We start from the raw sequence: 15,471 nt of genomic DNA, 5'->3' as shown, positions 1-15,471 counted from the left end.
TAAAATCCCAACTTACTGTACAGCTCAAACTTTAATTTTCATTTTACTGATTTGTGCACAATCCTACTATTCATTGTACACTACAGTTGTACACAAGCCTAAGTATCATTACTTTCAGAGTTATACTTTAAGTAAAGAACGTATTTAAGACCTACAAATACGTGTTTCTGCCATGCTGTAGAGAACAGTAAAAAACTAAAATTTTTGAATATTCAAATACTAAAATTTGATTTGCTAGCAAGCAAGGTGTGAGGCGATATTTGAATATTATAATCTTTCACTGTCAGAATGTGAAGTCGAGTGTACGTGTGTAAGAAAGTGGTCAGATTCAGATCAGTCTCTATGGAATTAGGGCCTTAAAATATCCTATGTTATCAAAAAGCAATGGGAGTAAGCAGGTTTAGCAGGAACTTAAGTTTTATCTACATGGGGATTAAAAAGACTCCTATGAATATGAAATGTTACAACTGTTGACCAGAGACATGTTTAGCTCCTGGTCACAAGCATGAAAATGAAGTACAATATCCTCAACAAAGAGAGTGGGAGATGGAAAAAGAAAGAAAGAAGTTCCACAAGAGAAGAGAAGAAAATCAATTTAGATGTGCAAACCAAATCTTGGAATGAATAGGGGAACAAGAAGTACACTGCTACGATTAATAAACTAAAAAAACATTTCTAAATCAATGTGTAACTGTACGTGTTTTTCTTATAGCAGAGCCACATTGGGCTATCTGCTGTGTCCACTGAGAAGAATTGAACCCCTGATTTTAGCATTGTAAATCAGAAGACTTACCACTGTCCCGGCAAGGGACATCTGTCACTTTTTACCAGTAGTAAATAAATTATGTTTACAAACCACTTTACAATACTCTCAAAATTTTGTCTACAAAATCAGAATTCAAAAGGTGTGGAGGTTATTCCATTGTAATGGTAGCTATATAGTTTGTTTGTCACAATGTGATATTTTCTAATTTACAATTCAAAGTTTGACTTCATATATGCACTTCTAAAGATATTTAGAAACTCCTACACCATATATGCCAGAAATGGCTATTTTAAATTATACATTTTTTTGACAAATTATCTTTTACCTACTAATTTCACTATCCTTAAAAAACAACTTGAATTAAATCATATTTTGGCTAGTTACTGTTTTTGTTCAGCTCAGATAAATTAACTAACTGCCTTTCTTAAAAGGATGAACTCAACCTCATCAAGTGACTGCACAATATGAAATCAAAAATAAAACCCATCAACTTATTGTGCAATATAAAACTATCAAATGACACTCGTGATTGATAGAACTGCATAACTGTCATTCTTGGAGTAACTTTTTTAAATAAACAAATATGCATATTTACAAGAGCGTGAAACAGTGTTGGGCAATGACATTCTACAAATAATTTCACTATTAATATACTACTGCCTATATTTCAAACAATTCTTATGTAGCTTTTACTACTGTGAATTTTAGACTAAGAAACTAAGTAACTAGAACTCACTTTTAAAGCAAATGTACAGTTACACCGGTTATGAGCATTCATTACATTTTTTACACTTACTGATTCTTGCACATTTTAATCTGCATGATTTCATTTTGTAAGCTGGCAAGTATATAAGCTCCTATAAAATATGGCAAAACACAAGTATATAAAGTCTATAAACTTAATACAGTGTTTTAGAACTTTCCCCAAATACAAAAAAAAATTAAATACAGATAAAACTGAATCTATGTATATAATAACCAAATAAACTCTTATAACAATCTTAAGACCCATAAAATGAAGAAGCATTTTCATAAAACATGCTTTTGTGCACTGTAACAAAGTAAAAATCTAAATTACATAACAAATGTTTTTGTTGCTCCTACACTCAAACTATACATTTTCATATTTTTAAAAAGGAGCAGTAACTACAAAAGTGCATGAATAAACAAAAGAAATACACACAATCTTTCCCATACAAACTGTAAGCACCACTGCTGCACCTATGAGAGCTGATAAGACTCAATACTGCAGTTCTTAACTGTTTAATCACTGTCAATTTTCCATTAACTATTTTGAGCTTTAATGTTTTGCAATGTTACAGTTAACACTTCATTCTACCTTTCTCAGAGAATTACTGCTTGTTTAAATTTTCATTTGTCAATAAAAATTAGTTCCTAGTCTCTGAACTAAGTGTGAACTAATATAACAAGATCCATGTTGAATTATTACATAACTGCTAACACTAACGAGTTGCAGTCTCAACCCCTCGCTCTTGATGAAAACGTATTCACAACCATTCAAACTATCGTTGATTTTTTACTACAATAAACAAAAAATTACATAATTCTTAAGACAAGTTCATCTGTTGACAAATAAACAAACTTATATGTCACCCCAGGTTCATAACCAATTGCTATGAATAAAATTATTGAAAGAATGATCATATTTCCACATTATAGAACTAATAATTTGATAAAGATGTACAAACAGTGAATAATACAATATTTATGATACTGATAGGCACTACAATCACATTTTTCTTCTTAAGCTTAAAGATCTATTGGCCCCAAAACCCAAACCACAAATATATAACATTGATAAATAATCTAGACATTTCTATGTTTACAAAAACTGATCCACACATTCATGTATACTCATGTTGATTGGCAATAATAAGCATAATTGTGACCTTTTGAGCACGAATTGTCACGAAAAAAGCTTTATATATATAGAAATGCCCTCAATCCATTATATAAATTGGAATTATGTAAGAGTCTAGTACTAGCAAAACAAAGTATAGTTTTATTGGCTTTTTAACTTTAATAAACAAACACTCCCACTTCTAACTGTTTGTGCATATATACATATATGCGTGTACACACACACACACACACACACACACACACACAAGTATAAATAGAAATATTGATAAATCATGTCAGTAACCTATACTAACAGTTAAAATGTGCTTGCATCCAGAGAATGACTATTACATAGCTTGCTAAGTTTATTAGCTTTTTAGACAGGAGAGTTTTTTCCAAGTTAAACTTCCTACAGTATTAACTAGAAACAAAACAAAACTTCTGTGCCACACTCAGACCTCAACTAAAACCAAAATAAACCTGAGAAATCAGCAAAGTTTATTATTGATACACCTATTTAATAATAGTTTTAACAGAAGAGCAGGTGTTACTCTAAAACCTTACATAACTCTTCCTGTTGTTACTGTAAGCTGAATATTTATACCAATACACTCCAACAATAGCCATCAGTGGCCACATCCTTACAAGTCAGGCTAATTTTAATTTAACCCTATGCTTTAGACTAGGGTCAAAATGAGCATGTTACAATTTAACAGTTACATTCAAAATTTAATAAACAGCTTTATTATCAATAAACTTAGTATTAAAATAGTGTGTAATTTATATTTTAATAATATACAAATTTCAATTTCAAAAAACTATATGCAAATTCTCAATTTTCACTCCTCTATCGCATTACATTTTAAATTTTGACTATCCCTGTATGATCTTCTGGGTTTGGCACATATTACACATTTTTAGTATAAATATTGTTAATCATTGAGTAACTTAACAGCATCCAAGTTTCTTGATTTACCAAGACAAATGAGAAAGTCATACTTGCATGCCAAAGCCTTCTTATCACATCCTGTTTCTCAAAATGTGTCATTAATTCTGACATTTAACACTAACTTTTTGTCATAACCAATAGAAAGAATGTATTTTTCTTTACTAAATTTCTTTTGAGGCTAGTTCAGTTTCATTGTTGCCTTGGTTTCATCTTGTTTGGTTCGACCAGCTAATGGAATTTTTATAATCTATTTATATAGCTTGGTTTAGAAGTCAATACTTTAAAAGACGTTTTTTTTTTATGTGAAAGAATTTTATATTTTAAACTGCACAGTAAAAATAAAGTATTGAAACACCAACACTGTTACAAAAATGTAGGTTTATAGTGCTTTGTCTTCCAATGGAGGGAGAAATCTAGATGCAAGTATGATATGTTTTTTTTACTTTGTATTTTTTACTTGTTATAAAAACAATTAAAATGTAAAAAAAATAAACTTATTAGGTTAGGTAAAAACACCTAAGTGAAAATATTAACAATTTAATTATGATTCTACATCATAATTTTCAGTGTAATCTGAGGGTCCAAGTTAAGCAATAAAACCAGATATATCCAGAAAAGTATTAGCTTTGGCAGTAAGGATGAACAGTATATGTCTGTTGCAATATGCAGTGACTATTGAAATAAAGGATAATTTAGAGTTATTTCATATTTTTCAACTTTCATTTTATCATTCTGCTCACTTCACTACAGAGTTAAGGTTAAGATAGATAAAACAGGAAATAGTTTTACTGAAAAATTTTGTATTCAGAAAGTTCTACATAATGTTATGCAAATTAAATATGAACATAAGATAATGTTTTTTATTCCTAATATTAAGATCACCTTGCATTCCCAAATTTAAGTAAACAATTTATTAAAAATATATTTTTGTGTATTAGACTTGTAATGTTTACTAATAACTTGCAAGCTTCATAAGAACAAGCTCAGTACATTTAGTTATGGCATTTATAATTTCATGGTTATAAGATAAATTGAAATGACCACATTAAAAGTCACACATAGCACAGACTAATTACATAAACTTGTATTTTGCACTACAATATGTTGCATATGCACCTTATTGCAATATGTATTACTTAATGATACAAAGAGAGGAAGGGGGGGGGAGTAGTTTTTTCTTCACATATTTAAACTTAGAGTTCATTCTCTTTTATGCTACACATGCAGATTAACCTTTGCAGATATTTTTGACCCCTAACCCAAAACAACAGGCTTAACAGACAATAAACACTCATTAAACTTGCACAGAATGTTAAAACAAAATCAAGTTACCTGTGCACTTTCCACATCACAATAGCCACAATTTATTCCCTTAAACTTATAATTGATACCAAAGTATTTCAGTTAACATCTATATGCACAATCTTTTATAATTCTCTAATAAAGTTATACTGATAAAATTGTTGTATTAACACACCAATTACAATTTTATCCATTTGTAAGCTAATATCACTGGGAGGAATCTTCATTATCTAACAAAGTTTTATCTAGCTGAATAACATTTTCAGTTGAAATTGCATCTTTGCAATCCAAATCACTTTACAGTAATTAACATTATTAAAATGGAAGAACTTCTCCATTGTTTAAAATCTTCTGTGAACTGAATTTAACTTTAAACATTTTCCATAACACTATTACTCAAATTAATATATAAACCTTAAAAACAAATAATTGGGCATCATCAAGATTAAGTTCTTCAAATAAATAAAACAAGAAAAGTGTTGATTCACACTTTAATTTCACATAAAACTACCGAAAGTGTGTGCTAATTGTTCATAATTTAGATATGACAAACTAGATAGAAAGCACTAGTCAATATCATCCATTGCAAACTCTTAAGCTACCTCTTTATCAATAATGGGATTGATATGTAGAAAGAGCAAGCATGTTCAACAACAGGTTTTGATCCCAAAACAAACATACCAAAATGAGTTCCTTAACTTCCAGGCCATGGCAAGCCTCACATATGAAAATATTATTATGCACATTGAAACAAATCTTGTAAACATTTCATATGTATAAAAAATAAAGTTTCATAGCCCTAGACATAATGCAAGCCATACAGTAGGCAAGAACAATTCTCATCACACATCACTTGAAGTAGATGCTGAAGTCTTGACTGTTTTTAAAAACAACCCTGAAACACATAATTGTCAATATGTCAAGAGAGAGCTACCTAAACCTACTGTGTATGCCAGCACTGTATCGAGGACTTATTCTTTCACAAACAAATATGAAAGCTTGATGAAACAAAAGTTAAAATGCCTATTCACTCTCATATTTTTAAGTTCTCTGGCTTGTACAAGCTTGGATAATATCACCCATTACCACCAACAATGAAATAAGCCAAATCAAGACTTTTAAACAAGCCTACCATCAAATTCCTCATCACCAATGCAAGAATTTAAAACCTCTAGCACATCAACAAATTAAGAAGTGGTTAATACATGAGCCCTTAACATCTTATAAAAGAGCAACTGTCGTTGAAAGAAAAAACAATAAAGACACTAGCTGGGTGAGAGAACAATCCTTGAAATTTATAAAATGTATGAAATAGCCCAACAGTTTTAGGCATATACATGTAGTTCCTAAACAAATATTCAGCATGGTTTGTTATACAGTACACTTATGCTTACCCAATGTGCCTTGATTTCCTTGATAACTATGCATGTTCAGCATTCCTAATCCCTGCATTACAGTTGCTAGAACAAGCAGGCAACAAAGAATTGAAAACTTACATCCAAGTCTAATAAGATTATTTATGACTATGACTGACTGCTATTTACTATCTGCATCTGAAATGTAATGATTTTTATCCCTGAGAATAACCAAAATTGTCAAAAGAACATGGGTGATTATATATAACTCTAATAAAATACAAAATTCTATTCTTTCTGTAATGAGTTTTTAAGAATAATGAAAAACTACACAACATTACTTTCCTTAGACTCATCTCATGAGACATTACTAAATTGAAATTTCTGCTAGTTCTTTTTTCTTCTATAGCAACTTTTCACTGTCATACAAAGATGTTTCGAAAACCATATAATTTTGTTATACATTATATACAAGCAAATAACAATTGTTCAAATCAGTCTCTTATGAATTTTAATAACTTGAAATATAAAATATAAAAAAATTCAAAAATAATATACACTATTTAACCTAATAATAAAAACAAATAAATACCCATTTTTTCCTCCAAATTTCAAGCAAGCAAAGCCAATCTTGATATAAATATAAAAGAAATGAGCTAACAACAAGTAAAGAAAATCATGCAATTTTTTTTCCATACTTCACAAAACAATAAAATAGATATCTGCACTAGTCTTTTTCTAATTTAATTGATAGACTAGACAGAAGTCAGCTAGTCAACAGCACCCACTGCCAACTTTGTGGCTACTTTAATCGTATAGTGGGATTTAACCATTACTCTTATGCACCCATGGACCCTAGAGTGCAGAGTGAGTTTTTTTTTGTTGTTTTTTTTGGAGACAATGATACAAACCATGACCCTTGGACCAATAGTTCAGCTCATTTAATAATTAGGTCACACCCAACCCTCATGCAAAATAAAAACATTCACTTAAAAAGGCAATGAAAACTGTCACCTATAGTTCACAAATACAGAAATAAAAATATCAAATCAAGAGGTTAACTTAAACATTTCTTTAAAAAAAGAATAATGTCTTTTTAACATTACAGCAACAACAAAAAATAACAATTGTTTAGACTCAGAAAGCAGGACTATTACCATCAAAGTATAATCTGCTGCTTAAGGTGAGTAACTAGTCTTTATGATGTCATTGCATTTTACAATTTTATAAAAACAAACAAACAAGAAATAACATAATCAACCACAGGAATGAATTACACCAAATACAAGCCTTATCGACCAAAAAACCCACCAGCAGTGGAAGGGTCAAGCCCTGGATACTCTGCCAACAGTGGTGATGCAAGTGTGGCATATTGATAATCTGTGTATGGAGAGTAGATTAGACCTGCATCTGCAGGATTGATTAATGGTGGAGGTACGCTTCCATTGATCAGAGAATTAGATGTTGGTACTGAAAGCCGAGGAGAAAGGATCAAAGGTGCTCCAAGTGGGGTCGGCATACGGAGATGGTTTCCCAAAGTCATTTGTGGGGTCATTAACCGTGGAGTCTCTGGTCCTGAAACAAAGTTATCACACCAGGTTATTTTTTTGTTTTATTCTTAGTATAAAGTTAAATAATAGGCTATCTGAATTCTGTCCACCATGGAGAAACGATCTCTTTACATCAAATAGAAGTGCAATAATTAAAAATATGAAAGATTTAATATTAGTATTTTTAGATCAAAATATAAAAATTGACACTTAAAAAAATTGGGTAAAGTTTCCACTCCTACTTAAATAGCTGGAGATTAAGCAACAAAATGAAGTTCCATGCATGTGTGTGTAAATTAAATTACCTTCATAAATCTAATTACTGTGCCCACTTTAAAGTACAGCTCTACTACCCAAGCTATGCATTTTGATATCAAAAATAACAAAATCTTGTTTTTACATTTAGCATTCCTTGATATATAATAATTACTGACATTTTGTGAATAAAAGTATTTAATTTCTTACATCGAATAACCACAAACTACAAGTCAGGAAGGAAGCAATATGCACCATGAAATCTGTCAACCAAGTAAACAATGATATGGAAGGTGTGAAGTGCATTACAAGAACAACCCCTTAAATTTGTCAAGTGTTCCAGATATACAACACCTTGAATGTTAAATGTACTAAATACACAACTGCCTAAAATTTTCCACATGAACTTGAATAACTGCACTAAATATGTTATGTGTAATACATTACCCATTTAAATCTGTTTACTTTAACAATAACATACTGAAATGTGTTAAAATACATTAAATAAACATATGATAGAGCTTTCAAGTATACTTGATGAACAACTGCATGAAATGCAAATGTATTACACTAATACTTAATTTGCAAGATCAACACCATCCTGAAACCTGTTGCATATTACATGAGAAAATCCATGAAATGTCATGTTTACTAGGTAAAAGAGTTAGTTGGTTGGTTGGTTGATCTGGTATTTTACAGCACAAAGCAACTAAGCTATCTGCACCTAACATCTGGTAAGAAGTTAAAATTAAAGTAAATTTTGCAAAATTCATAAAAGGAAATTAAAATAAAACAAAGTTTAGAAAAAAATAAATAGTATAAAACCAATGTTTACATTAGTCTACAATGTCAAGAGAAAAACTACAGTAACAAGTTGTAAAGGACTTTCTGTAATATAATTGTAATTATTATAACTCGCCATGAAGACTAACAGGTAAGTACGAAAACTGTCAGTCACCTCAAGTTGGCTTTTCCAGTCCTGGTTCTGAGTTACTTGATGTTATGCACTTTTTGAAAATGGCAAGCAATAAAAGTTTTAAAAGACTTCTATAAAAATTTTAATAACTTGCCAGGATGACTAACAGGAACAGAAGTTCGAATAGCAGTGGTACTCACCTGAAGTTGGCCTTTCCAGTCCTGGCTGAGTATTTTGACATGATCATTTTCTAACTTCAAATCAAACTAGATGGACTGTGATTCTTAAAAGGGAATCACATTAAAAAGGTCTAATGTATAAATTAAAAAACTTAAATAGCATTAAAAATATTAATGGCCTTTAAAAAACTAAAAACATTTCCAATGTAGACAGTGTCACCATCACCAATAACACTGACATTATGAACAAACCTTGGGTCGGAAGATGGTTAAAAGGGTACCACTGTTGAGAGTCATAACGATGGCAAGAATATAAAATGTGGCTTATAGTAACCCGGTGTTACACAGATTACACATTGGTGCATTAGTTCCAGATAAAAGAAAATGATGAATTAAAAAACTGTGACCAATGCATAGTCTAGTTAGAACAACCTCCTCTTTCCGATCCTTACGGAAGCAAGATGGCCAAAGTCTAATATAGGGTTTTATTTGGAAAAGCTTGTTTTCACATTACTCACTCCAAGTCAAATGCCAGCTGCCAAATAGTGACTGTATCAGCAGGTTTTAAAAATGTTTCCTGTAAGAAAAGACATACAGGATGATAGAAAGCAATCAGTGCTTTAACGTCATCCAGATTAGAATGTAAACCTCAACAGTTCCACTGTATAAAAGGTGGCCATTTTTATCTGTGTAAGTGAATTTGGTGGAAAACTCTTCTGTTTATGACCACATCATTTTTCTTTACTGTCTTTATTGAAAACCATTTATTTAGTGGAGAAACTAGTGAGAATCTCCAACTATGGGATGTTCTTTCAAATCCCTCTCAACAATAACTCCTTGTGATGAATTCAAATTAGCATGATGTGTAACCTCAATAGATATATCCCCAATCACCTTTGAATGCAAGAGTTCACTGTGTTCATATGGATGTTTCTACCAATATGTCACCAGACTGAAGCTTCTTTACTGATTTGAGAGCCAGCAAGTCCCTCTAGTCCTTTCTGAATTAAAAAGGGAGACATTTGCCCTTAAGGTTTGTCTGAAAGAGAATGTAGTATAAGAAAATGAGGTACAGGTGTTACAGATGTTGAAGATTGCTGCTCAGAATCTTCAATATGTGGTCGTTTACCTATGGGACTTTTTTTCACTATTTTATTTAAGTTTTTATTTGAAGGATACATAATTAAAAAAGGAATATTTCAATGCCCACTGATCCCACCCACCATGGAATGCAGCAATGCCAGGGTTTTGTGAGTACTATACCCAAACACCAACATCAGATATAATGTCCACAACACCCACTGAGAACATCCAACACTGGTACTTGGTTGACTCAAGCTTAAGTGGACCAGCCAACTGAACCCACCCCAAAGGGGAGGCCACCCCAAGGCTACCTGTTTACAGGAATTCAAGGTCAAAGTGATGCATGATGGTTGGACCCCTCAACCACCATGATCCTCTCTCCTCCCCTTCACAGGTTGCCACGCATGACAAACACGTGAGTGGATGTTTAGATCCCAGAGGGGGTAAACTGAAAGAACAGAACCTTCCCTGGGAGGTCCCCCCACCACATACAGGAATCCACATCAAGGGTTAAAAGTTAGAATATGTTTAATGTATTGAACAACACAAGAAATTTTGGGGCTATTGTGAGTCCTGAAATACAGAAAGGAAGATAATTTCTGCAATGTTCATTGCACAAAAATATGACGTGCAATTTCCCTCTACGAAGCAGTCAACAGTAGCTGCATACCAGAAACCCTATATTAAAGTAATGCTCTAAACAAGTCCATACTGGTATAAAAACTTCAAAATTAGTTATTTTTAATAGATGCTACTTCAGAAAGAACACTATGTATAATGCTCAAATAACAGAATTAATAAAAACAAAAAATTCATAATATAAAAAGTTGAATGAACTTTACTGTTAAGTTTTGTTCCACTTTCCCTGTATGTGCCTCTGATGATGGCCAGCTCCATCAGTTGTCTCTTCTTCAGTTCATCCTCTCCTTCAGTCTAAAAACATTCATTGAAATATTTTAAAAGCCCAATTAACAACAAACATAAAAGTGAATTATCTTGAAATATATGAACTTTTTAGTAAATTCAATGGGAATTAACATGTTTTTTTCATACAACACTTTACTGTCAAATAAATTTTAAAAAATTCTTCACACATTTGATAACAATTTTAAAAAGAGCTAATAACTTTTAAAGAATGTTCCCACAAAAAATAAAACTGTCTTCTAATTTATTAGATAAATTGATCTTCTATTTTAAATATAAATAAATTTTAGTTTTTGTATTCTAAAGTAATTCAAAAATAAAACCGTAAAAGAAATGAGACACCAACCACTGGAACCAAAAGTTTCTTTACTTCCTTTACAGCATGTTCCATTTTTAAAGTGGCACGGTTTGGGGTGTCTTCAACTTGTATAAGAACATGAAGTTCTTCAGCAAGATGCTCATAGTTAGGCTTTCCTTTGTATTGCTCTTCCTGTTCAAATCATAAAATATTCAAGCTCAGAAAATTATTTTAAATATTGTATCAGCTTGTGTGCATATACTGGCATTCAGTTTAATTTGACTTTTTGAGCATTCAAATATCAATGACTGACTACTGGTCAGTAAAATATCAATTTGGTACTTAAATCACTTAAATATTCAGATAGTTAAAACCTAACTAATACAGATTAAATCTGTTTCTCGCTGAGAAGATAAAATGAATTATAGAAAAGAAAAAGACAACCATTTATTATCTATGATCTTTAAAGCTTGGAAGTGACTATTATTACACATTTTCTCAATGTCTGAAGAATTTGAGTATAATCAATAAATGTGCATGCATGCACACACATTGGAAATAAATGAACAAACTATAGCTGTAACAATGCAAAAAAAACTGTTGTACAATAATGTTAATCATCCGTACAATTTACCAGTTTGTGAATGTAGCAAGGAATTATCAGTCATGTACCCTGAAATGCAAATGATTGATCAGACTAAGTTACAGAAAGCGTATTACAAAATGTAAAGTGATCAAAACTATTTGTGAACCACAGTACACTGATAATTTGAATACAAGTCTTATTTTTAATAAAAAGAAACTATTTCCAAATCAATGTGACATTTACTTGGACACCCGAAGACAAGATGTTATCAACAACACAACCGATAGCTCATCATGACCACTAGAAATCTTGAAATTAAAAATGCTTACAGCTGCAACTGAACAATGTTAGGGTACACTTAGGTTAAAAACAGACTTTAAAAGTCTGGCCCATTTACTATATAGACAATGAGATACAGAGTTTCACTCAAAGTAAAGCATAAAACAGCTCACTTACAATGGTGTATTTTTTTTATACATCCACTAGACCAAAAAGAATAGTTTTTTTGTTGTTGTTCAGGTGAGGTGCACTTCAACTTGTAGCAAATATATACTTCTTTAAAGAAAGCTTGAAACCAGAATTAACATATTTTCAGAAAAACAAAACATATGCAGCAGTGAGATAAAAGTATGATGTAAGCAGGGATAATCATTAGTTGGGACAGACTTCTATTATTCAGAATAATGAATCATGTTATAAAAACTACAGATTATGACCCTTTGTGCTGCTGTGTAATTAGCTCCAATTTAAGCATGATGGATGATAATGCTTGTTCCAACCACACTAACTAGTCAATTCCTTCAAAAGAAGGAGCTTCAACCTAAACACTACAGCCTGAAAATGCATTACATATTCTTAAATTACTCAAAATATTATAATCTATAATGCAACATTGTGTTTGCTGTTTATGGTGATTACACTCCATATCTAAATGAAAGATCAAACAATACAAATATTCATTAATGAGTATGTTTATTGAACAACATTTTTGAACTACTGAAAACATGATGCATCAACATATATGAATTTACCACAAAATGAATGGTGGAGGAACTGACATTACAGTTCAAGTGATTATGCTTTGTTATAGCTAAGATATCAGAAACTTCATTTGTTTTATAATTGACTGGTTTCCCCCTCCTAATCACATACTCAGTGCACAATATACCATTTCTCAAGTAGTAGTTTTCAACAGAGTACTGAAAACCCTTCTACCATGTTTCAGGTATCTTAACCCTAGCATCAGTTTACATAATATGATGAAATTAGCTCGTTGAGTGCATAATTAAATTACAGATGGATTCTTGAAAAAAGTGTTAATTATCCACTATAAAAATGAAACTTAAGATTTTTTTTTCTAGTCCTTTTTGAATAACAAAATCAACTAGTTGCACTTTTGCTTGGTGATGTACATGTGCAGCACCAAGATGGGAAATTCATGGACATGCGAGTCTCCCAATTGTCATACTCTGAGGAAAGGTTTGTGGCACCAAGAGATACATCTGCTTGTTATACCAAATGGCTGTGAATGTGAAGTTGGATAAATCCAACTAGAGCATCCAGAGGGTTAAATGCATCTTTGAGTAAACATTCATTTCTAATTTAAATTTAACAGTGTACCAACTGTATAAATCTTTTGCCTATTCAAACCTATTTCAACTTGTTTGAAGCAGCATTACATCAGTATAATATTTAAAATATCTAAATTATCACTATAATAGGATGGTTAATTTTTAATGATCTTGTACATGTCAAGTTCCTGTTCCTGGACAGCCAAGATCTTTTATTTAGGCTAAAATTCTCACTTTTCACCCCTCAGACAGTCACTCTTAGTTTTATAATTCATATAAAATCACATCAAGTCTGGAAAGAAAAATCAAAACCACAGTTTCCATGACTAAAATAATTAACCATCAGAAATTATAGAAAAATAAATATCCATCTTTTACTATGGTTGACTTAAGTTTCAAAAGTAAAATAACACATTCTACTTACTTACTGGACTGTTAGTCCTCCTGAAGGCAGAGGGTGAAAGAAAACAACTAAATGGGTTAATACAGTTAATAACATTAAAATACTTTGTCAAATTAGTGAAGTATTATTACTGATCATTTCCATTGAATTATATTCAACAACTATTAAACTAATGTGACATTTTGGTGCAGTTCCTTCTTTCAGAAATTTTATTTTACCTAAATTTTGTATGTTTATAGCATTTACACAGTATAGCTGGTCTTTAGAGTAAAATTACTAAAGTACCAAGTACCATCTCAACTGAAATCATACTATTTACTTCAGTAGTAAATCAGTAGTAAAAGAAAGTAGATCACTTCAGTTAAACAAATTCAATTTTTGTGTCTTCAATAAGAAGATTGTTTCTAAATTTCACACAAAGCTACCCAAGGACTATCTGCACTAGCTGTCCCTAATTTAGCAGTGTGAGACTAGAAGAAAGGCAGCTAGTCATCACCACCCACCACCAACTCTTGGGCTACTCTTTTACCAACGAATACTAGGATTGACCATCAAATTATAATGTCCCCATGGATGAAAAGGCAAGCATGTTTGGTGTGAAGGGAATTTGAACCCGTGACCCTCAGATTATGAGTAGTGCCTTAACCACCTGGCCATGGGGTCTCAATAAGAAGAAAGCAAGTTAAAAAACGAAAGGAAGATAAATAAATAAATCAAGTGGGACTACTACATGTACATACAGTTTGGTTTGGTTAGAATTTCGCACAAAGCTTTACAAGGGCTAGCTGTGCTAGCCATCCCTAATTTAACAGTGTAAGATGAGAGGAAAGGCAGCTAGTCATCACCAACCACTGCCAACTCTTGGGCTACATTTACCAAGAAATAGTGGGATTGACTGTCACTTTATAATGCTCCCATGGCTGAAATGGTGAGCATATTTTGGTGTGACGGGGATTTGAACCTCCAACCTTTAGATTATGAGTTGTGCCTTAACCACCTGGCCATGTCAAGCTGCTACATGTATAGAATCAATCTAATGACTATCGTTGTATATCAAACTTCTCATAGTAACTTAAATACATAAAAGCATGTCTACTTAATGTGCAATGGATTTTCAGGCTTCATATTAGAAGTCCTTTGCTGGTACCAGACAGTTTTGCATTTTATAAGATTTTTAAAGATAAGACAATGGAATTTAATAAGTGATAAAAACCATGTTGATCATACAAATGAGTTGTGAAGCTAAAGTTACCATACAAATCTAGATTCATATAAAATAAAATGTAATGAGTTGATGATTTTACTTTAAATACCAAAAATCAATCATAACTTTAGATTTTGTTTAGTCCCATATATTCAGAACTTGAAATGTAACTAGAACTACTGACATGAACTAAGCCACTGTTAAAAGTTTGGAAAAATAAATCAAAATTAAAGTTTTAGTTATGTAATTCAAATAAAACTAAAAAAA

At 31.6% G+C, this 15,471-nt stretch overlaps 1 protein-coding gene across 2 annotated transcripts in view; it reads right to left on the bottom strand.

The window, feature by feature from the left end:
• LOC143223533 (protein held out wings-like) overlaps nucleotides 1–15,471 on the bottom strand; it is a 60,304-nt gene that overhangs the window by 8,482 nt on the left and 36,351 nt on the right. Inside the window, exons 4-7 of one of the 2 annotated variants that reach the window (XM_076451614.1) lie at nucleotides 11,489–11,632; nucleotides 11,061–11,151; nucleotides 7,547–7,810; nucleotides 6,275–6,340 (exon numbers count right to left, since the gene is read on the bottom strand). In XM_076451614.1, the coding sequence (XP_076307729.1) occupies nucleotides 6,275–6,340; nucleotides 7,547–7,810; nucleotides 11,061–11,151; nucleotides 11,489–11,632 (565 nt within the window). The remainder of the gene's footprint in view (nucleotides 1–6,274; nucleotides 6,341–7,546; nucleotides 7,811–11,060; nucleotides 11,152–11,488; nucleotides 11,633–15,471) is intronic. The other variant, XM_076451615.1, reaches the window with a different exon arrangement.

The sequence above is a fragment of the Tachypleus tridentatus genome, chromosome 8 (genome assembly GCF_004210375.1).
Source record: "Tachypleus tridentatus isolate NWPU-2018 chromosome 8, ASM421037v1, whole genome shotgun sequence".
Taxonomy (NCBI): domain Eukaryota; kingdom Metazoa; phylum Arthropoda; class Merostomata; order Xiphosura; family Limulidae; genus Tachypleus; species Tachypleus tridentatus.
The sequence above is the reverse complement of the archived record's forward strand: the minus strand, read 5'-3'. Positions and strand labels throughout refer to the sequence as shown.